The sequence below is a fragment of the Pinus tabuliformis genome, chromosome J, assembly GCF_031772625.1.
Source record: "Pinus tabuliformis cultivar Carrire ecotype Pingquan chromosome J, CPIR1, whole genome shotgun sequence".
Taxonomy (NCBI): Eukaryota; Viridiplantae; Streptophyta; class Pinopsida; order Pinales; family Pinaceae; genus Pinus; species Pinus tabuliformis.
This window is the reverse complement of record NC_142295.1, coordinates 1,056,941,863-1,056,965,682: the sequence shown is the minus strand read 5'-3', so window position 1 is coordinate 1,056,965,682 and position 23,820 is coordinate 1,056,941,863. Positions and strand designations below refer to the sequence as shown.

The 23,820-nt window shown below is 39.1% G+C and overlaps 3 protein-coding genes across 3 annotated transcripts; all 3 read right to left on the bottom strand.

Moving 5' to 3' along the window:
• Positions 1-13,419: 13,419 nt before the first annotated feature.
• Positions 13,420-13,878, bottom strand: LOC149230600 (putative disease resistance protein At1g61300). The gene has a single exon (XM_089381354.1). It carries the CDS (start codon positions 13,876-13,878, stop codon positions 13,420-13,422), a length of 459 nt encoding a protein of 152 aa, XP_089237480.1.
• A 4,115-nt stretch (positions 13,879-17,993) lies between these two features.
• LOC149230599 (putative disease resistance protein At4g10780) lies at positions 17,994-22,514 on the bottom strand. The gene is made up of 2 exons (XM_089381353.1): positions 22,253-22,514; positions 17,994-18,820 (listed from the first exon to the last, which is right to left on the bottom strand). The coding sequence occupies exons 1-2, from the start codon at positions 22,512-22,514 to the stop codon at positions 17,994-17,996; spliced, it is 1,089 nt and encodes a 362-aa protein (XP_089237479.1).
• Positions 22,515-22,541: 27 nt separating this feature from the next.
• LOC149230598 (disease resistance protein RPS5-like) lies at positions 22,542-22,958 on the bottom strand. Its single transcript, XM_089381352.1, has one exon. The coding sequence runs from the start codon at positions 22,956-22,958 to the stop codon at positions 22,542-22,544; it is 417 nt and encodes a 138-aa protein (XP_089237478.1).
• Positions 22,959-23,820: the final 862 nt, after the last annotated feature.

Genomic DNA, 23,820 nt, shown 5'->3' with positions numbered 1-23,820 from the left:
TGTTGCAGAAAGGATGAATTGCACAATTATGGAAAAGGTGTGAAGCATGTTGTCCAATTCCAGTTTGGAGAAGAATTTTTGGGCTGAAGCAGTCAGGACCGCTTGCTACCTCATAAATAGATCTCCAACTATAGCCTTGGATGGCGGTATCCCTGAAGAAGTTTGGACTGGTAAGAATTTGAATTATTCTCACTTGAAAATATTTTGATGTGAAGCATTCGTACACATTCCCAATGAAAATAGAACTAAGCTAGATGATAAATCTATGAAATGCATTTTTGGGGATATGCGGGATGAAGATTTTGGTTATCGTCTATGGGATCCAGTCAAACATAAAATTATTAGAAGAAGGGATATTATATTGAATGAGTCAGAAATTTTCAATAGGACTGTAGGTGAGTTGGAGGTCAAGAAGGTTATTGACAGGTTTGAAGAGCAGCAGGAAAACATAACACCAATACAAGAAAATGAACAACAAATTCAGGAGCATGAAGAACAACAAGTGGAAAATGATGAACAAGAAGAAGAAGGAATCTTGTAGAAACCTTTATAGGAGATTCAACCTAATAATGCACCACCACAATTGGTTCGAAGATCTTCTAGGCCTCATAAGCCTTTACAAAGGTATCCTCCTTCAAACTATATTTTGTTGACTAATGAAGGTGAACCTAATTGTTTTCAAAGAAGCTTGTAAAGTTGAATACATTGAAGAATGGAAGAAAGCAATGGAAGAAGAAATGAACTCTTTGCTGGAAAATAAAACTTGGGAGTTGGTAAAGCTCCCAAAAGGTAGAAAGGCTCTACAAAACAAATGGGTGTATAGGATTAAGCATGAAGGTGACGAAAAGGAGAGGTATAAAGCAAGGCTGGTGGTGACAGGTTTTGCCCAAAAATAAGGTATTGACTTCACTGAAATTTTCTCACCTGTTGTTAAAATGTCATCCATTAGAGTCATTCTTGGTCTAGTTGTTGCTTTAGACCTAGAATGTGAACAATTAGATGTAAAAACTACATTCCTTCATGCTGAATTGGAGGAAGAAATATATATGGAGCAGCCAGAAGGCTTCATAGAAAAAGGAAAAGAAGACCTTGTTTGCAAGTTGAAGAAGAGTCTCTATGGTTGAAACAGGCACCTCGACAATGGTACAAGAAATTTGATTCATTCATGTTGGAACATGGTTTTCAGAGATTAAAAGCTGACCATTGTGTCTATATCAAGAGGTATGATCAAGGAAAGTATATCATATTATTGTTATTGTTATAAGATCAATAGGTTGAAGAAAGATTTGGGTAGCAAATTTGCAATGAAGGATTTGGGACCATCACAACAAATATTGAACATACGGATTATGCGTGACAGGAAAACAAAAGGTTGTGGTTGTCACAAGAAAAATATATCAAGAAGGTGCTTGATAGGTTTAATATGAAGAATGCCAAGCCAGTTGGTACACCCCTTGCAGCCCACTTCAAGCTGAGTACTGAATTATGCCCCAGTGATGACAAGGAGAAAAAAGAGATGAGCATGATTCCTTATGCTTCAGCAGTTGGCAACTTGATGTATGCCATGGTATGCACATGAACAGACATTGCATATTCAGTGGGAGTAGTGAGTAGGTTCCTTGCCAATCTAGGCAAACAACATTGGCAAGCAGTAAAATGGATTTTGAGGTATCTCAAGGGTACTAGTCATTATTGTTTATGTTTTGGTCATGATGAGACTGTGCTTGAAGGATTTACAGATGTAGATATGGCTGGAGATATGGACACCAGAAAGTCCACTACAAGTTATTTGTATACATTTGCAACTACAGAAGTATCTTGGGTGTCAAGGCTACAAAGAATAGCAGCCCTCTCTACAACAGAAGCAGAGTACATAGCTGCAATAGAAGCTTGTAAAGAGATGTTGTGGATGCAGTGATTCCTAGGAGAGATAGGAATAAAGCAAGACAAATATGTGTTATATTGCGATAGTCATAGTGCCATTCACTTGGCGAAAAACCCAGTATTTAATTCAAAAACCAAGTACATTGACTTAAGGTACCATTGGATCCAGCATGTGTTGGAGGAAGAATAGTTATCCTTGGAAGAGATCCATACAGATGGGAACCCTGCTGATATGCTCACTAAGATTTTACCACGAAATAAACATGAGTTATGTAGAGGCATGGTAGGACTCAGTGTGACTTGATTCATATTTGGCTTCAAGTGGGAGAATGTTAAGTGTGAAGCCAAAATTCATGCATGATTCTAGATCCTTCTAGATCATATCTTTCTAGATCTGCAGGATTCTAGATCTTTCTACATCGCCATTAGTTTCTAGATCATTCCAAATCTCCATCTGAATTACATACAGCATTCTAGATCCTTCTTCTGCCTCTATAAATTTGTAAATTCTCTAGCCAAGGAAAGCAAGCCAAGGCCTAAGCTTGTTATGTAATACTAAGTGATTTATGTTCTCCAATGATTGTTTTATCTATTCCGCTGTTTCTAATTGAGTAATCTTGTTGTTTCTTCGTTTGTCTGTCTCTGAGTATAAATCCACTGTGTGTTATGTATGCTCTGATCTAACAGTTTTATTATTAAAATAGAGCCCTAGTTGGCGTAATTTTCTTTCCTATCACTATCATTACTATCAAGGAATATGCAAACTAAGACGTGTTCACTGCATCTATATTGAGAGGTTATCTATATAACAAAAACTAGATCGTAGTCATAGAGCATGTGCATCTAAGAGTTTCTCTTTGTCCCCCTTGCACAAGTCTTGTGAAGAATGGAAATATAAACCTCTTGAATTTTGATTTGATCAACTAAATGAAATATTAAGAAGTGGTTTTGTGTAGGGCATAGCTGTATTCTAATCGAAGACATGATTCAGAATGACTTGACTTTTTCCATTCTTGTAGAAATCCTAGTTCTTCTGATCTAGAGGCAGAATAGATGAGCCTAAAAATGATGTTTCCACACCGACACAATATCTTCTCTAAACTAGTCTTTGTTACTTGCTTCTCACTGGCATCTTGCACAAAAATTTCTCCACCATGGTCACTCTCTTTTCAGGATAGCTTCATTTAGGAACAATGCCCAACTATGTGTTCACCTTCTTCAAGGGTGTTAGCATTCCGATTCTAATACTTTGTCTTATTCATATCGAATTCCTAGGATTCTTCCTGTGATAAGAAACTTTGATCTTACGTTTTGGGCTTTGTGCTCTCTAAGAAAAAAAACGGGCATTGCGATCTATCATGTAAGCAAGCAATGTGTCATTCAAGTATAATATTTCTAGTTGTTTCTCAGGTTCAGATATTATGACTTCCTTTGAAGCAAAATTTAGTCATTTATCAATGCTTTTGCAAATAGAAAAGGTTTAGAAAATTTATCTTCCTAGTCATCATTAGAAAGATGTATTTGTCCTAATCAACATTATCGTTGAACAGTCCATTATCACACTATAAGCTATGTGCCCCTTAATCTACAATGTTTCTTCTATGTAAACAATAAACTAATACCAAAAGCTCATTCCTGTCTATTTCATACTGTCATAAAATCACTTGAAGGGAAAACTATCCATGTAATGGGAGAAACACTTTCTGGTTAAGCAAACAGTTGGCTAGTTTTATTTTTACAGCAAAGCCCTGGTTGGCGCAGTTTTCTTTCCTATCACTGTCATTACTATCAAGGAATATGCAAACTAAGGCGTGTTTACTGCATCGATATTGAGAGGCTGTATGTATAACAAAAACTAGATCTTAGTCATAGAGCTTGTTTATCTAAGAGTTTCTCTTTGTCCCCCTTCCACAAGTCCTATGCAGAGTGGAAATATAAGCCTCTTGAATTATGATTTGATCACCTAGATGAAATATTAATAAGTGATTTTGTGCAGGGCATAGTTGTATTCTAATCGAAAACAGGATTCAAAAAGACCTGACTTTTTCCATTCTTGTAGAAATCCCAGTTCTTTTGATCTAGAGGCAGAAAAGATGAGCCTAAAAATGATGTTTCCACAATGGCACAATATCTTCTCTAATCTTGTCTTTGTTACTTGCTTCTCGCTGGCATCTTGCACACAAATTTTCTCCACCATGGTCAATCTCTTTTCAGGATAGATCCATTTAGGAATAATGCCCAACTATGTGTTCACCTTCTTCAAGGGTGTTACTTAGCGTTCCAATTCTAATACTTCATCTTATTCGTATTGAATTCCTAGGATTCTTCCTGTGATCAGAAACTTTGATCTTACGTTTTGGGATTTATGCTCATTGAGGAAAAAAACGGGGAAATGTTAAAAATAGTACAGATCAAAAGATGCCAGTAAGAAGAATTTCAAAGGCCATAAATTGAAAATGGACCGTTAAGCCTTCATGCAATCTCAGGAAATTCGTCAAACTTGAGCCACTGAAACATATTCTCAAGGGTACCAAAAAATTCTACCTTCGGAAAAGCATCAAGATGTTGGTTTCACATCCCCCTGCAGCTCTGGATCGCCCCTTCCACCCTCAAAAAATGGCACTGTGCACGTACACAAATGCAAGATATATTGGATAACAAGAAATGTTACGAAAATCTGAGGAAAAATAAACTAATAAACATGGTCATCGCTAAAATAGAGTAACATGGACTAACTCTGTCTCGGCATGTGCATACCTTCCAACCCATTGTGAGGACTTGGGTGCCTAAGCTCAAGCCATAAATCTAAATCAAAACTAATACATGTTCCAAAAGCAACAAATTGAGTTCTAACTAGCTTGAGAAAGGAAAAATAATGAAAAATGAAAAAACTACCTTTGGCAATACGTTATTCTTTGGTAGCCTATGGTATTTGTTAATATCTATAATATTTTTGGAATTCAAATAATTAGAGTTTTAGTTTTATTTTTTAATAAAAAATAAACAAATTAAAATTTTTAATTTTAATTTATTTTTTTGGTTGTATGAATTAGATAGACTAAATGCTATATTATATCAAAAAAATATGATAACAAGTTATGTGTGTATGATTGGTCTCTCACTAGCTTAGATCCAGTTTAACTTCGGATCAATCAAGCCTTAAGAGGGATCAAACCTCTAGAAGTGAAAATTACCGACTCTTTTATATAGAAAAGTAAGACTCAAAGATCCATCAAGCCTTGAGAGGGATCAAACCTCTAGAAGTGAAAACTAATTACTCTTTTATATAGAAAATTAAGACTCAAGTAGAGATCGCATCCATTGACACAACCCTTTTTAATTGCAAGGATTGTAGTGGTTCCTAGGTCTAGAGGTTAGAAAGTTTTTTCCCTTCAGTGTGGCATTGTGCACCCCATAAGGTGACATTGATGATGTACCCTGGCATGTAGCACAAGGATATAGTTTCCTTCCACATTCTCGGCTCCTCCTTTCGGCATTCCTTTGCACCTCTCAGTGCAATTGCTAATTTTATTTATTGTCATATATAAAACTACTTAAATTGCTAGGGTTGAAATATTATAATAATACTTAATTAGCCCTCCCGATTAGAGGTAACTTACTTTAAAACTATAGTTTATGGTTTGCAATAGCAGTTTAGTACAACTAATTTTCTACGGAAATAGAAATAAATGAGGTAAAAATGTAGTACAACAGTGTAATAAGCAGTAAATGCACAAGAATAAACTTCAGTTCTAAACTAACTGAACAACAGTTATAATGTTCAGCTAGATAGAACTATCTCTAAAACTAAAATATCCTAGAGATAGAACATAGGAAAGAAATTTTTTCCTCGAAGGTATGGAGAATGCTATATTAGAAACATCTTTCTTGAGAGGAAAACCATAATTTCTTATTGATTGTGCCAAATTAATCGCCTCCTTAATTTTCTGGGCTGAAATGAGTGAAAATATGTAATCCCTATACTCAGAATTGAGGTGCAATAGTATGTTCCCTTTTATGTTTCAAAATCTGGTGAATTCATCCAATCTATCTGCCATGCGAAGAACTTCAGTTAGACCTTCAGTCACAATGTAATAGGTAATGAAATCAGGTTTGCAGCTTCTTTCCCTCAGTTCCTCCAACACCGAGAAATCTTGTTCAATTCTAGTGCCCTACCAGAGCCCATTGATCACCAATGTTGCTATAATTGGGCCTAGAAAAGATCTATTTTGCTTAATTTCATTTACCCTATCCAGAGCAATTCTTAGGTCCCTTAATCTACAAAAAAATCCAAATAAAAATCCCAAATATAACAACATTCACTGGAATTCTACCAGACCTCATTTCATAATACATTGCCCATCTCACGAAAGACTCCACAATAGATAATTACAAACATCTGTATTCAATTTGTGACGTAGAGCCTTCAATTCCATCAACCTCTTATTTGCATCTTTAGATCTCTTAGACTATATGTGTGCAGAGATAATAGTTATTAATGCATAAGAGGATATGGCTATTATATGAAGCTTCAATTGTTTTTGGAATCTTATCTATGGCCCTGAATTGTTTGGCATTCTTAATAGGTGGAGTTATGAGAGTAACCTGGTTGTTGTGTGACCTAGTTGAAAAGCCAAGAGAGCATGGTGGCGTTCGAGGGTGTGGTGGGCTGCATGATGACTCGTGTAATGAGTGGGTTGCATGATGACTTGTTAATGAGTGAAGGGTTGGAGCCATTGCAAATCTCTCTCCATAATGTTTCTAAAACATGGTAGGGACTAGCCACGTTATGGGTTTCACATTTTTTATCCATTAACTTTTAGTTAATGGAATATATTTCCATTCACCATTTCTAGCATATATGTTTAATGTAACATGCTTTTGAGTTAAATGTATCAAGATAATAATAACATTTTCACCACCACACCAACCAAATTAGAAACACCCCTTTAAATAATATTGTTCTCATCCACATTTGTGACCAGGATTACAGTTACTTTGAAAATTTACATAGATATTATTCCATCTTTCAAATCTTTTCAATAATATTGTTCTCATCCACATTTGCGACTAGGATAGTTTATAATTATTTTGTAAATTAACAAGATATTATTCCATCTTTCAAATTAGCAAGCTCATCTTAACTCAACAAAATATATTCCTAGAAAACACCACCTTAGTAAATGCTATAGAAAATAAAGTTTAAAGAACTCTTTATTGATATTTTGATATGATAGTTTCAATTTAGTATATTGACTTGAGATAGAAGATATCAATATGTGCTTTTTAATATTTTTAATAGGTATTAACTTGTTAAGAAATTACAATTCACATATGGATATATTAGAAGACCTCATTGTAAATCTAGTTCAATTGAGTATGTTTAATAAAGCAGGGTGCATTCAAAGTGATTGCAGGTTGCTTTAAGGGGCAGAATTCTTCTTCTTATCTGCCAACTGAATCGTATAAAGGGAAGGAGGGGAAGAAAGAGGAGGGCACAAAGAGAAAGAAAGCTCCAATACCCACCTCCTACTTCCCTCTCGGATCTAACCTCTCCCGCTTATAGTGAATGCCATATTAATACCTTTATAAGTTTGTTCCATTTATTTGGACACTGAATCATCTGCCTGTGGACAATGGCATGAAGCACAACAAAACTACAATTCCAGTCATTCTTCCTTCTTTCAAACTCTAACATCCTAGTAAAGGATCCAATTTGGGATCGAACCGCTAGTGTCTGGGAGTAGTGGAATTTGGTGCCTGATAACTGAGTACAAATTCTCAGCTTGAATTTTCAGGTCTACAATGCATGATTTTTCTCTCGGGCATCACTTCATGGAGTGTATTTCCTTTTAGGAAAACCAGTTTTACAAAAACATGAAGTTTGTGTATTTAAGAAAATATTTTCAAGCTAATGCATCAAATTATGATTGTTTGGAGTTGAACTTTTATTACATTTGATATATAAACACTTTCTTTTCATTTCACATCTAAAGAGAGCCACAAAGATCCATTTATAGGAAACATTTGTAGAATTGGATGAAACATTCTCAATAACAACTCCAGAATAAGTTGTCATGTTAAATGCATTACATCTTGTTACCTTCCATTTGAAATTTTTGTTAACGATATATAAATTAGCATCATATTTCAACAAATTCTTCGAAATGCAAATATAAAAACAAAATGTGATGACTTATTAGTCGCTTGGAACTATCCTTCAAATATTCATGTTCCTTAGTCGCATGTGCCCACTTGTATACTATCAGTTAAAGACGGTTGATGAAATATGATGCCGATGAAAGGGCCTTCAGAGCAACCATCGTGCACGACAAAGTGGCAAGGCCATATTTTTGTGAGTACTCCTCATTGGTCATCGCAGTCGAGTTAAAATTGATCTTCCCTGGCATGCCTGCCTGTGTGCAAATGTGACAATACGCTTTTCAAGTCTGAGTGGCTTAACAAGTTTCCTATTTGGGTTAAGTGGTCTATTAAGTTTTCTACTTCAGTTAAGATGTCCTATTGCATCAAAAGGATGGGTAGGTTTGTTATCTTTTCCCAGACTAGAGTGGACAGAGTTTTCATGAACAGGAATCAAAATTAAAATCAAAATTGTGAAAACGAGTTTGCAATAAAAGCCGACGAGCAATACGTAATGAACTGCCACCAATTCATTCACGATGTAGCAACATCGTGGATCTATGTCATTCCCGTGACGCTGGACTGATCTATGTCATTCTAGCATTAATTACGCCGTAAGGCGTTCCCTTTGAAATCGACTCCCTTTCTTGCCCCTCTGTCATTCTTATGCACCGTCAGATTATATGTTAAACGATTGAGGAAAACTGAAAAGGGGAAACTGAAGGAAGCATATGTTTCGCCAAAGGTGATTACCAAGAAGGGATAAGACGGAGCCAAGGCCGGCATCTGGTCCTGCGGAGTCATATTATTCGTGCTCCTGTCAGGCTACTTGCCTTTCCACGATGCGAATCTGGAAGTGATGTATAAGAAGATCTAAAGGCGATTTCAAATGCCCGCCCTGGTTTTCCCCTGGTTTTCCTCTGAAGTCCGTCGTCTGGTTGTGCGGCTGCTAGACCCTAACCTTCTGATGAGGATCATCGTTCCACAGGTCATGGAGGTTTCTTGGCTCTGTCGGGGCTTCAAGCACCCGTAGGCTGACAATGATGTCGATGTCGATGTCAGACAGCTCGAAGATGTTGGCTCGACCTTCCCCTCCCCAAGCCAACCTGCCTGAACGCCAACCTGCCTAAACACCTTCGACATAATTTCCCTCTCGCTAGGGTTCAATCCCTCTCAGGCCTGTTCAAGGATGATGTGGATCAACGACTTACTAGAAAAAGGGAGAATGAGCCAAATATGACAATCCAACTCTCAAGAAAATTTCACGTCAAACAGAGTAAGGTACTTTCGTAACGCATCTCAAGATTACATAAAATTGTGCTTTGGGGATGAATCCTGCTTCCTACTTGTAGAGTCCAAGGTGATGTAAAACATGGAAAGCATATTAAAAAAAATTCATTTTTGTTTTGGTGCCACATGATGGACCAACATATTTTCTGCTTTAAAATGCATATGTTGTGGCCGGAAGATGGAATGATGCAGCAAAAATTAAGGAGAACAACAAAAAACGCGTCGTTGAAGAAGGAACCCACATGTAGTTGGATCGAAGTTAAGGATCAGGAGGAGTGTTGCCAATCAATTATATTCAGGAAAGTGACTGAAATCTAAATATTTGTTATATTATTACATTGCAAATAAAATTTTATTTCTTGCAAGGGAGTGTCGTTTTAAAAGTTGTTGAGATGGAAACTAATCAGTCACTGGGAGGCATCAAACTTATGTTGAATATGCAGGCAACTGTATATTCTACGAAGGATCTGATGTATGTGTTTCCTTTCTCAACAACGTCCACAGGAATATGTGATTTCATCCACGAGGACATTAGTGAATGTGGTTTTCGTTGATGCATCCAATTGGGAGTGGACGGTATAGTTTTCTATGAGAAGCCTCTGCTACAATCTGAAGTATAGCAGATTTCAAATTCAAATAGTCATCCAAAGTATTGTAAATTTGATGAGAGATTCTTGCATAAGCTTTCACTTAAAAAGGCTTGGATGTCTGCACTGAAACTGTGTGGGTGCTGTTTTTTTTGGGGCGGGGGTAAGGAGGGGGATTATATGCATCATGATTGTATAGCACTGAAAATTTAGTCTGGTTCAATTACCTTTCACGTTGATAAAAGCTAGGAACCATTGTGACTCCATATTGGGAAATTTTGGTACTCTGTTCCATAGTTTCTTAATTTTTTGTACTCTGTGCCTACCGGATTGTGGTCTAGCCCAAGTAGTAAAGTGATTGGTCTTCTATTAAGTTAGATGATGCTGAGTGTAAATTCTGAGTGACTTTTACTGTAGATGTGCCCCTCACAGCCTTGCATCTTAGCTAAAAATAATTTATAAAAATCATTCTCCAAACTAAAAACAAATAAAATATGTACCTCTGTATAATCGTGGTACTCTGTAATCCTTACTGGAAATATAAGGCAACCGAAGTGGGGGCATTTGAAAGAGTTGCACAAAGAGATAAAACTATGTGAAGCTGCTCTACTCTATGGAGATGTGAATACCATTTCACTGGGACAAGGCCTTGAGGTTGGTCATTCAATTGAATATTTTTCTATAACAAGATTAGAACATTATGACATTGCAAATAAACATTTATTTCTTGCAAGGGAGTGTCGTTTTAAAATCTGTTGAGATGGACTCCTCTGTTTTTTGCTTTTTCCCCAGATTCACTCTTTTTCTCTGCTAAGGATCAGGAGGAGTGTTGCCAATCAATTATATTCAGGAAAGTGACTGAAATATAAATGTTTGTTATATTATTACATTGCAAATAAACGTTTATTTCTTGCAAGGGAGTGTCGTTTTAAAAGTTGTTGAGATGGAAACTAATCACTGACTGGTAGGCATCAAACTTATGTTGAATATGCAGGCAACAATATATTCTACAAAGAATTCTGATGTATGTGTTTCCTTTCTCAGCAACGTCCACAGGAATGTGTGATTTCAACTATGAGGACATTAGTGAATGTGGTTTTCATTGATGCATCCAATTGGGCGTGGACGGTATAGTTTTCTATGAGAAGCATCTGCTACAATCTAAAGTATAGCAGATTTCAAATTCAAATAGTCATCCAAAGCATTGTAAATTTGATGAGAGATTCTTGCATAAGCTTTCACATAAAAGGGCTTGGATGTCTGCACTGAAACTGCGTGAGTGCTGTTTTTTTGGGGCAGGGGTAAGGAGGGGGATTATATGCACCATGATTGTATAGCACTGAAAATTTAGTCTGGTTCAATTATCCTTTCACAATGAGAAAAGCAAGGAACCATTGTGAGTCCATATTTGGAAATTTTGGTACTCTGTTCCATATTTGCTTAATTTTTTGTACTTTGTGCCTACCAGATTGTGGTCTAGCCCAAGTAGTAAAGTGATTGGTCTTCTATTAAGTTAGATGATGCTGAGTGTAAATTCTGAGTGACTTTTACTGTAGATGTGCCCCTCACAGCCAGGTATCTTAGCTAAAAATAATCTATAAAAATCATTCTCCAAACTAAAAACAAATAAAATATATACCTCTGTATAATCGTGGTACTCTGTAATCCTTACAAGCAATATAAGGCAACCAAAGTGGGGGCATCTGAAAAAGTTGCACAAAGAGATAAAACTATGTGAAGCTGCTCTATGGAGACGTGAATACCATTTCACTAGGCCAAGGCCTTGAGGTTGGTCATTCAATTGAATATTTTTCTGTAACAAGATTAATACATTATGACATTGCAAATAAACATTTATTTCTTGCAAGGGAGTGTCGTTTTAAAAGCTGTTGAGATGGACCACTCTGTTTTTTTTCTCTTTCCCTAGATTCACTCTTTTTCTCTGCTATTTCTCATCCTTTTTCATAGCCATGTACAAGTGAATTTCCGTCTTCTTGTTTTTTTTTTTTTAAGTTAGAGATTAAGAAATTGAAATTGTTTTTTTTAAGTTCGAGATAATTTTTTTTTGAAATTGTCATAAAATCTAAAGAATTATGAACTATTTATCAAGCTCATTTCTATAATGTCAAACATTTTTGTCTAAAATTTGATAATAAATAAAGATAATGGCCAAAACATAAATCATATAATGGTATTAAGCTTTCTCAAGAATAAGAAGAACTCATTGCACCAAAATTCACCATACAACCAACTTTCCCTTTTATCCCACAATTGGCAAATCTCTTTGTAATTTCTTCCATGTCTACCGTAGACATTGCCATCACTTCTACATTAGTGTTCTCTCTAGTTCCTATATTTCTTATTGGACAACCAAAAAATCTTACTTTCTGAACTGTCTTTAGATCCATATAACTCTCTGGTAATATATTTAATGTTGTACATGCCATTATAGTAAATATTTTAAGTGAAGCCATTGCAACTTTCTCTATTACAGGAAACTCCTTTAATGTAGGTAGCCAAGCAAGAGAAAATGTTTCCAGAAGAGGAAATGCTCCTTTATGACCAAATTCTTTTGGAAACTTACTCTAGGACATTCAATGATCTCCAATTCCCTCAAACCCTTAAGTTTATGTAGATGTGGAAGTTCTTCCAAGAAATGACAACCAACAAATTTAAGATAGCCCAAATATTGAAAGTCATAAAAATTATAATCCATTTTAACCAAGTGAAAGTATTCTAATAATACCATTCTTCTCAATTTTGACTAGTTTCTTATATCATTGGGTAGAATTTCCAGCTTTATGAGTGACAATGTGAGGGAGTTCATTTGAGTCATCTTTCCCAGTGTGCCATCACTAATAATTTCCACATTATTTTGTAGTTGTAATGTTTTAAGTTGTGTTAAACTTGCCAAATTGTTGATAGAAGCTGTTTTTTTCCATCTGGTATCCTTATCTTTCTTCCAGAGAGCCTTGCAACCATAAGCTTCCAAATGCTCCAAAGAGGTAAGCCCTGAGATACTGGGAGATGGAGGTGGAAATTGTAGATCTCTACATCCCTCCAAGTTGTATTTCCTTAAAGATCTCAGCATATGGATGGCGGACGGTAATTCTTGGATGGCAGAATAGGAAAGATCAAGGATCTCAAGATTTACAAGACTGGTAAAAGATGCACGTAACCTATTGATGGGCATATGTCTTAAACCCAAATATATTAGCTACTCCAAACACCCAATACTCTTTGGCAATGATTTCAATGACGTCCCACTTAAAGAGAATTCCTTAAGGGAGATCATACTCCTGATCACCTTTGTTGGGATCTTTGTTAAATATGGATTTCCACTGAGAAGCAATGAGCATATTTGTGTAGACGATGTGATTAGGGGAAAAGAAGTCAATCTGTTCTCGCTCAACAAAAGCGAATGCGGCCCAAACACTCATTTTCATTCACAACTGTCAAACCCTTACCCACACGGCAGTAGAAATTTTCTTCCTCCTCTACGATTCGGATTGCCATATCATACACGGAAGTCATGCACCCTGAAACAGAGTACTTTCCCATCAAAGTCTCTCAACATTGGCTCGATCAAACAACAATCTGCTAAAATGTTGAGATAATATCTTCCCAGCTCGAATGGATCATAAGCGGGTCGATGCTCATGTTCCAACGTCTTCTTGCCAAGTAAGCCTTCCCCTAACCATACCTGAATCACCAACTTGACTTGAACGACTGCATCTTCCAAGATGTTTGCAGCTACACATAAAAAGCACAATTGCAGGTCAGCATCCTCATAGCCGAGTGCATCATAACTCAACCTAACAAAATTGTACACACTGTCCACGTTTGGAAGCCTTTGGACAGCCCATTCCCACTGTTGTGGATGAGTACTCCCGGCCATTGCCCTGCAAACCACTTTGATAGCGAGGGGAAGCCCTCTACACCTTTTACACACAAGTTTGGCTTTCCCCTCTTCCATGTTTGTTGGAATATTTCCATATAAAAAGCATAATTGCAGGTCAGCATCCTCATAGCCGAGTGCATAATAACTCAACCTAACACAATTGTACACATTTTCCACGTTTGGCAGCCTTTGGACAACCCATTCCCACTATTGTGGATGAGTACTCTCGGCCATTGTCCTGCCAACCACTTTGATAATGAGGGGAAGCCCTCTGCACCTTTTACACACAAGCTTGGCTTTTTCCTCTTCTATGTTTGCTTGCAGATTGCCATTATGATATTGAAAAGTGTGACAAGCAAACAACTTCCAACTCTCATCTTACGACAAGTCCTCCATTGTTATTGTGTATTTATCTGCGACACTTGTTTTTAAGAGTGCAACGCGATCCCTGGAACTGACAATGACTTTGGAGGTGGAGTGGTTCCTTACAGGGCATAGTACACCTAATTCCTCTAACAATTCTGCAGCATTCCATCCCCATACATCATCTAAGAACAGAATAAACCTGGTTCTCTGGTGTAGTGTCTGATTCAACCATCACTTTACCTCTTCTTCATTCATATTTTCACCCAAATTTACATTTTTTTGTGTGGCTATTTGGGTGCGGAGTGCATTTCTAAGACTTGTAAAAGAGGGACTTTGGGAAACAGTGAGCCAAACTAATAAACCATCCTTACAATTACTGCGTACCTTTTGGCTATTGAATAGTGTCTTCAAAAGAAGATTTTTTTCCGGATCCACCCTTGCCAACAACACCAACTTTTCGAGAATCGAAAATGCTTTATTCTGTCCCACTATAAGGGGTTCTTCGATAAATTTCATCTTTGCAGAGCCTATTGGAACAACAAGGCCATGGGAATTACTTGAAGAAGAAGAGCTCATTGCACCAAAATTCATTATACAACCAACTTTCGATTTTATCCCACAACTGGGAATATCTCTTTGTAATTTCTTCCATGTCTACCATAGACATTGCCATATCTTCTACATTATTGTTCTCTCTAGTTCCTATATTTCTTATTGGACAACCAAAAATTCTTACTTTCTGAAGTCTCTTCAGATCCATATAACTCTCTGGTAATATATTTAATGTTGTACATGCAATTATAGTAAATATTTTAAGTGAAGCCATTGCAACTTTCTCTATTACACGCAACTCCTTTAATGTAGGTAGTCAAGCAAGAGAAAATGTTTCCAGAAGAGGAAATGCTCCTTTGTGACCAAATTCTGTTGGAAACATACTTACTCTAGGACATTCAATGATCTCTAATTGCCTCAAACCCTTGAGTTTATGTAGATGTGGAAGTTCTTCCAAGAAATGACAACCAACAAATTTAAGATAGCCCAAATATTGAAAGTCATAAAAATTATAATCCATTTTAACCAAGTGAAAGTATTCTAATAATACCAGTCTTCTCAATTTTGACATGTTTCTTATATCCTTGGTTAGAATTTCCAGCTTTATGAGTGACAACGTGAGGGAGTTCATTTGAGTCATCTTTCCCAATGTGCCATCACTAATAATTTCCACATTATTTTGTAGTTGTAATGTTTTAAGTTGTGTTAAACTTGCCAAATTGTTGATAGAAGCTGTTTTTTTCCATCTAGTATCCTTATCTTTCTTCCAAAGAGCCTTGCAACCATAAGTTTCCAAATGCTCCAAAGAGGTAAGCCCTGAGATACTGGGAGGTAGAAATTGCAGATCTCTACATCCCTCCAAGCTTAATTTCCTTAAAGATCTCAACATATGGATGGCAGATAGTAATTCTTGGATGGCAGAATAGGAAAGATCAAGGATCTCCAAATTTACAAGACTGGTAAAAGATGTAGGTAACCTATTAATGGGCATGTATCTTAAACCCAAATATACTAGCTGCTCTAAACACCCAATACTCTTTGGCAATGATTTCAATGACGTCCCACTTAAAGAGAACGCCTTAAGGGAGATCATACTCTTGATCACCCTTGTTGGGATCTTTGTTAAATATGGATTTCCACTAAGAAGCAATGAGCATATTTATGTAGACGATGTGCTTAGGGGAAAAGAAGTCAATTTGTTCTCGCTCAACAAAAGTTGAATGCGGCCCAAACACTCATTTTCATTCACAGCTGTCAACCCCTTACCCACACAGCAGTAGAAATTTTCTTCCTCCTCTGCGATTCAGATTGCCATATCACGCAGGGAGTCATGCACCCTGAAACAGAGTACTTGCCCATCAAAGTCTCTCATCATTGGCTCGATCAAACAAGGATCTGCTAAAATGTTGAGATAATATCTTCCCAGCTCGAATGGATCATAAGCGGGTCGATGCTCATGTTCCAACGTCTTCTTGGCAAGTAAGCCTTCCCCTATCCATACCTAAATCGGCAACTAGACATGAACGACTATATCTTCCAAGATGTTTGTAGCTACACATAAAAAGCAAAATTTTAGGTCAGCATCCTCATAGTTGAGTGCATCATAACTCAACCTAACACAATTGTACACACTGTCCACGTTTGGCAGCCTTTGGACAGCTCATTCCCGCTGTTGTGGATGAGTACTCCCGGGCATTGCCCTGCCAACCACTTTGATAGCGAGGGGAAGCCCTCTGCACCTTTTACACACAAGCTTGGCTTTTCCTTCTTCTATGTTTGCTGGCAGATTTCCATATAATAAGCACAATTGCAGGTCAACATCCTCATAGCCGAGTGCATCATAACTCAACCTAACACAATTGTACACACTGTCCACGTTTGGCAGCCTTTGGACAGCCCATTCCCATTGTTGTGGATGAGTACTCCCTGCCATTTCCCTGCCAACCACTTTGATAGCAAGGGGAAGCCCTCTGCACCTTTTACACACAAGCTTGGTTGTTCCCTCTTCTATGTTTGCTGGCAGATTTCCATTATCATATGGAAAAGTGTGACAAGCAAACAACTTCCAACTCTCATCTTCCGACAAGTCCTCCATTGTTATTGTGTATTTATTTGGGACACCTGTTTTTAAGAGTGCAGCGCGATCCATGGAACTGACAATGACTTTGGAGGTGGAGTGGCTCCTTACAGGGCACAGTACACCTAATTCCTCTAACAATTCTGCAACATTCCATCCCCATACATCATCTAAGAACAAAATAAACCTGGTGCTCTATTGCCCAAATTTACATTTTTTTGTGTGGCTATTTAGGTACGGAGTGCATTTCTAAGACTTGTAAAAGAGGGACTTTGGGAAACATTGAGCCAAAGTAATAAACCATCCTTAGAATTACTGTGTACCTTTTGGCTATTGAAGAGTGTCTTCAAAAGAAGAGTTTTTCCGGATCCACCCTTGCCAACAACACCAACTTTTCGAGAATCAAAAATGCTTTATCCAGTCCCACTATAAGGGGCTCTTCGATCAATTTCATCTTTGCAGAGCCTGTTGGAACAACAGGGCCATGGGAAGTACTTGAAGAAGAAGATCTCATTGCACCAAAATTCACTATACAACCAACTTTCCCTTTTATCCCACAATTGGGAATATCTCTTTGTAATTTCTTCCATGTCTACAATAGACATTGCCATCACTTCTACATTAGTGTTCTCTCTAGTTCCTATATTTCTTATTGGACAACAAAAAATTCTTACTTTTTGAAGTGCCTTCAGATCCATATAACTCTCTGGTAATATATTTAATGTTGTACATGCCATTATAGTAAATATTTTAAGTGAAGCCATTGCACCTTTCTCTATTACAGGCAACTCCTTTAATGTAGGTAGCCAAGCAAGAGAAAATGTTTCCAGAAGAGGAAATGCTCCTTTGTGACCAAATTCTGTTGGAAACTTACTTACTCTAGGACATTCAATGATCTCCAATTGCCTCAAACCCTTGAGTTTATGTAGATGTGGAAGTTCTTCCAAGAAATGAAAACCAGCAAATTTAAGATAGCCCAAATATTGAAAGTCATAAAAATTATAATCCATTTTAACCAAGTGAAAGTATTCTAATAATACCATTCTTCTCAATTTTGACATGTTTCTTATATCATTGGGTAGAATTTCCAGCTTTATGAGTGACAATGTGAGGGAGTTCATTTGAGTCGTCTTTCCTAGTGTGCCATCACTAATAATTTCCCCATTATTTTGTAGTTGTAATGTTTTAAGTTGTGTTAAACTTGCCAAATTGTTGATAGAAGCTGTTGTTTTCCAACCATAAGAGCCTTGCAACCATAAGTTTCCAAATGCTCCAAAGAGGTAAGCCCTGAGATACTGGTAGGTAGAAATTTCAGATCTCTATATCCCTCCAAGCTTAATTTCCTTAAAGATCTCAGCATATGGATGGCGGACGGTAATTCTTGGATGGCAAAATAGGAAAGATCAAGGATCTCCAGATTTACAAGACTGGTAAAAGATGCAGGTAACCTATTGATGGGCATGTGTCTTAAACCCAAATATATTAGCTGCGCTAAACACCCAATACTCTTTGGCAATGATTTCAATGACGTCCCACTTAAAGAGAACGCCTTGAGGGAGATCATACTCCTAATCACCCTTGTTGGGATCTTTGTTAAATATGGATTTCCACTGAGAAGCAATGAGCATATTTGTGTAGACGATGTGATTAGGGTAAAAGAAGTCAATCTGTTCTCGCTCAACAAAAGCCGAATGCGGCCCAAACACTCATTTTCATTCACAACTGTCAAACTGTTACCCACACGGAAGTAGAAATTTTCTTCCTCCTCTGCGATTCGGATTGCCATATCATGCAGGGAGTCATGCACCCTGAAACATAGTACTTGCCCATCAAAGTCTCTCATCATTGGCTCGATCAAACAACGATCTGCTAAAATGTTGAGATAATATCTTCCCAGCTCAAATGGATCATAAGCGGGTCGATGCTCATGTTCCAACGTCTTCTTGGCAAGTAAGCCTTCCCCTATCCATACCTGAATCGCCAACTGGACATGAACGACTGCGTCTTCCAAGATGTTTGTAGCTACACATAAAAAGCACAATTGCAGGTGAGCATCCTCATAGCCGAGTGCATCATAACTCAACCTAACACAACGGTACACACTTGATCCAGATTTAAATAGGAACGCAATAGATTACAGAGATAACCATAAATACAGAGATGCAATAACCATAAACACATAGATGCAGCGGAAATAATGATTCATTTCATTAATGGAAAATACTGAATACAACCAGAAATGGAAATAAACCAGCTAGGGCGATGGTAGCTATCTCTGAGAAGAGATGTGCGGCTACATGCCTCTGAACTGTTCCGAACTGAGTTACAATGAGGCTCGAAGGCCTATTTATTGTTGAGAAACAATGGAAAACCCTTCACATCCCGAAACCTAGCCCTAGAAGATGAAACGCCAAATTGTGGGCCCCGTTTGGGTAAATTGGTACATCAATTTCCCGGGGTCGTAACTTTGGCATACGATCTCCGTTTGACGCGTACGATAGCTCGTTAGAAAGATCTATCCGAGAACTACCACTTTGGGAAGGGCAACATCGGTCTATAGACCCATGTTGCCCCCAGATTCCCAAAAAAACGTCGTTTAGGGCCTCAAAACGGCTCCGGAAGTTCAGGACCCGAAAAACTGCTAAAAATAGTAAGTTGTGCTACAATTAAGGAAACTGAAAAGACTGAAAGAGACAGTTGTGGGGGTCCAAATGGGTTGGTGGGTGGCCACCAACATCCACCTGGATCATTCCTCCCCCCTTAGGAAGCAATGGTCCCCATTGCGTTGAGTTCCTCCATCTGCTGAACTTGTCCTGCAATCTCTGATGTGTCCAGTGATGGTGGGAAGCATGGTCGACGACGGTCCACATTGAACACTCGGTGCAAGCCAAGGAATGGAGGAATGCTGTGCTTCGAAGCATTGTTGCCCGTAGCCTTGGTATTGGTGTACGGACCATGTCGGAGTTGCCTGAGTTTCTGATGGGTTCTGGTAAGGCGTTCTCTCTGCAGATGTAACCAAACTTTGTCGCCCACCTGAAACTTGTGTGGTACCCCTGTGGATGAGGAGAAGTTGTTCCTGTGTTCTGTCATGACCGTATCCCTTTGCTGCTGCTGCTGCATGGAGGAACCCTTTGCAGGGGTCATGGATGTAGCAACAATCTTCCCCTTACTTTTGGAGTGAACCAGACAGATGAATTTCCTGGTCTGTGAGATGAGCTTGCTGCCTTTTTTGGTAGTGATCAAAGATGTGGCAGTAGGTGGGGCTACCTCTGGTATTCTGTATAATGAATTATTCAAAGAAACAATGACAGTGCGAGGCCTGGACTCATACACAGCATGTCGCCTCCACAAGTATGGCTGGCCTAACAATACATCACAAACATCAAGAGGTGTAACATCACACAATACCTCGTCTGTGAATGGTTTGATGCTGTAGGGAAGGCGGCACTGCTGGCGAACTTTGAGATCTCGTCCTTCATGAAGCCACCCGATACTGTACGGCTGTGGGTGTGGTGTAGTCGGTAGGCCCAACCGCTTCACGACCTCTGCTGAAATGAGGTTCTTTTGGCTGCCACTGTCGACAATGAATTGCAGCGGCGAACCCTTCACCCACATCTGTGAGTGGAAAAGACGCTCCCCCTCTTCTGGATCTGCAGGTTCATTCTTCTGGATCTTGGCGGTGGCAACAGTGGCGCTGGGATCCGCATCAATGATCTGCTTCCCTTTGCCATTCCCCTTGTCGAGTTCTGGCTCAGGGTCAGAACATGCATCTGATTCGGAAGCCTTCAACTCAGCCACCAACGACTGCTTGGTCCGACACTCACTTGTGTTATGAGTGGGACTCTTGTGGAACTCACACCACTTTCCTGTGTCCTTCTTCGGCTTCATGGTGTTGTTCTTTTCTTGCGGCTTCGACGGGTTGTCTTGGGTCACCCCGCCTTGGCTTTGTCCTTTGGGCTTCGGATTTGCAGATCCAAAGTCTCGCTTCTTCTGTTTGAACTTTTGTTCGATTTTGACAGCATATCGGTATGCTGTGCCGAGTGAGGAGATGTTCAAGAACACCATCTCTTCCTGGATGTATCTGTGTAGGCAGCTGCGGTATTTGAGTACCAGATGCAGCTCAGAATCTTTGATACCCAACTGTGTGCGAAGGGTATGAAAAATGTTTGTGAACTCCGGCACATCTTGGTCTCGTCCCTGCCGCAGTGTGGTCCATTTGATGTATTTGTCCTCATAGCTTCCGACAGGGTAATACTGCTCCTTGATGGCATCCCGGAAGTCATTCCAAGTGGGTGCGGCTGAAAATAGTGAGCCTGTACTTTCATCCTTCTGCTCGCAGTAGGTTTCCCACCAGTCCTTGACGTGGGGGGCTGCTTTGAGAAGAGCGAAAACAATCTTTTCCCGACTTGAAAATTCATGAACAGAAAAATACCCCTCTAGCAGATTTAACCATTTATCTACGGCATCTGTGTCTATTTGACCCTCGAAGATGGGGATTTCAAAATTGACTTGTACCTTGAAGGGCGTGGCGTTTCCAGAGTTGCTGCTGGAAGCCGATGCGTCGCTTCTGGGTAGGCGCTGAAGGATCTGTGCAAAGCTATCCATCATCGCGTTCCTTTGCCGCTCGAGCGCTTCTTCGAGCAAGATTTTGATAGGATCTCCTGCCTCCTCGTCTTTCTTCTCATCCGCCATGGGAGGCCGTCGGGATTTGCGCGGCTGGTCTTGCAAAGGTTCGACCAGTTCAAGCCCTAACTCCTTATATCCCGACCTCGTTGGGGACATGCAAAGAAAAACAGAGAAAAAGCAGACCGCTCTGATACCACTGATCCGGATTTAAATAGGAACGCAATAGATTATAGAGATAACCATAAATACAGAGATGCAATAACCATAAACACATAGATGCAGCGGAAATAATGATTCATTTCATTAATGGAAAATACTGAATACAACCAGAAATGGAAATAAACCAGCTAGGGCGATGGTAGCTATCTCTGAGAAGAGATGTGCGGCTACATGCCTCTGAACTGTTCCGAACTGAGTGACAATGAGGCTCGAAGGCCTATTTATTGTTGAGAAACAATGGAAAACCCTTCACATCCCGAAACCTAGCCCTAGAAGATGAAACGCCAAATTGTGGGCCCCGTTTGGGTAAATTGGTACATCAATTTCCCAGGGTCGTAACTTTGGCATACGATCTCCGTTTGACGCGTACGATAGCTCGTTAGAAAGATCTATTCGAGAACTACCACTTTGGGAAGGGCAACATCGGTCTATAGATCCATGTTGCCCGCAGATTCCCAAAAAAACGTCGTTTAGGGCCTCAAAACGGCTCCGGAAGTTCAGGACCCGAAAAACTGCTAAAAATAGTAAGTTGTGCTACAATTAAGGAAACTGAAAAGACTGAAAGAGACAGTTGTGGGGGTCCAAATGGGTTGGTGGGTGGCCACCAACATCCACCTGGATCAACACTGTCCACATTTGGCAGCCTTTGGACAACCCATTCCCACTGTTGTGGATGAGTACTCCCAGCCATTGCCCTGCCAACCACTTTGATAGCGAGGGGAAGCCCTCTGCACCTTTTACACACAAGCTTGGTTGTTCCCTCTTCTATGTTTGCTGGCAGATTTCCATATAAAAAGCACAATTGCAGGTCAACGTCCTCATAGCCGAGTGCATCATAACTCAAACTGACACAATTGTACACACTGTCCATGTTTGGCAACCTTTGGACAGCCCATTCTCACTGTTGTGGATGAGTACTCCAGATCATTGCCCTGCCAACCACTTTGATAGTGAGGGGAAGCCCTCTGCACCTTTTACACACAAGCTTGGCTTTTCCCTCTTCTATGTTTGCTGGTAGATTTCCATTATCATATGGAAAAGTGTGACAAGAAAACAACTTCCAACTCTCATCTTCCGACAAGTCCTCCATTGTTATTGTGTATTTATCTGTGAACCCTGTTTTTAAGAGTGCAGCGCGATCCCTGGAACTGACAATGACTTTGGAGGTGGAGTGGTTCCTTACAGGGCATAGTACACCTAATTCCTCTAACAATTCTGCAACATTCCATCCCCATACATCATCTAAGAACAGAATAAACCCGGTGCTCTGGTGCAGTGTCTGATTCAACCATCTCTTTACCTCTTCTTCCTTCATATTTTCACCCAAATTTACATTTTTTGTGTGTGGCTATTTGGGTACGGAGTGCATTTCTAAGACTTGTAAAAGAGGGACTTTGGAAACAGTGAGCCAAAGTAATAAACCATCCTTAGAATTACTGTGTACCTTTTGGCTATTGAAGAGCGTCTTCAAAAGAAGAGTTTTTCTGGATCCACCCTTGCCAACAACACCAACTTTTTGAGAATCAAAAATGTTTTATCCTGTCCCACTATAAGGGGCTCTTCGATCAATTTCATCTTTGCAGAGCCTGTTGGAACAACAGAGCCATGGGAAGTACTTGAAGAAGCCAAGGCTTCTCTGCTTTCCTTGATCTGCACAATTTCCTCTTGGGGCTTTTGAGTTTGACCCTCTAGTAGCTCTGGAATTAGGGCCAATTCAACCAAAGGAGAAAATTTGATATGTTCGTTGATCTCTGAAATTAAAATCCTGATCCTCAGGCTGGTTTGGTAGCAAGAGATAATGTTACACGTCCGTATTGTGGAAGTTTGTGCCGTTTTAGATGCCTATTGGAGAAGGGCGTCCAACTGTTTAAGCCATCCATTTACAGCAGAAGCCTTATCTTTTTTCTTCATGTTTATATCTGGTCTATATTGTTGGATCTCTGTAATGATAGGCTTGATTTTCACTACCAGATCTTTCAGAGATGCCATTTCTTTCTGACAGTGAACAACAATGTTTATGCGATCAATAATCTGGTCGATTATTTTGTTGATACCAAGCCCAATAAATCCAGAGACGAAACCTGGATCAGCCATGATATTTTCGATAATTCCCGGACTGCCTCAATTCCCTTTCTTGTTGGAATCTGAAGAAAACCAAAATCTCAGGACAACACTCT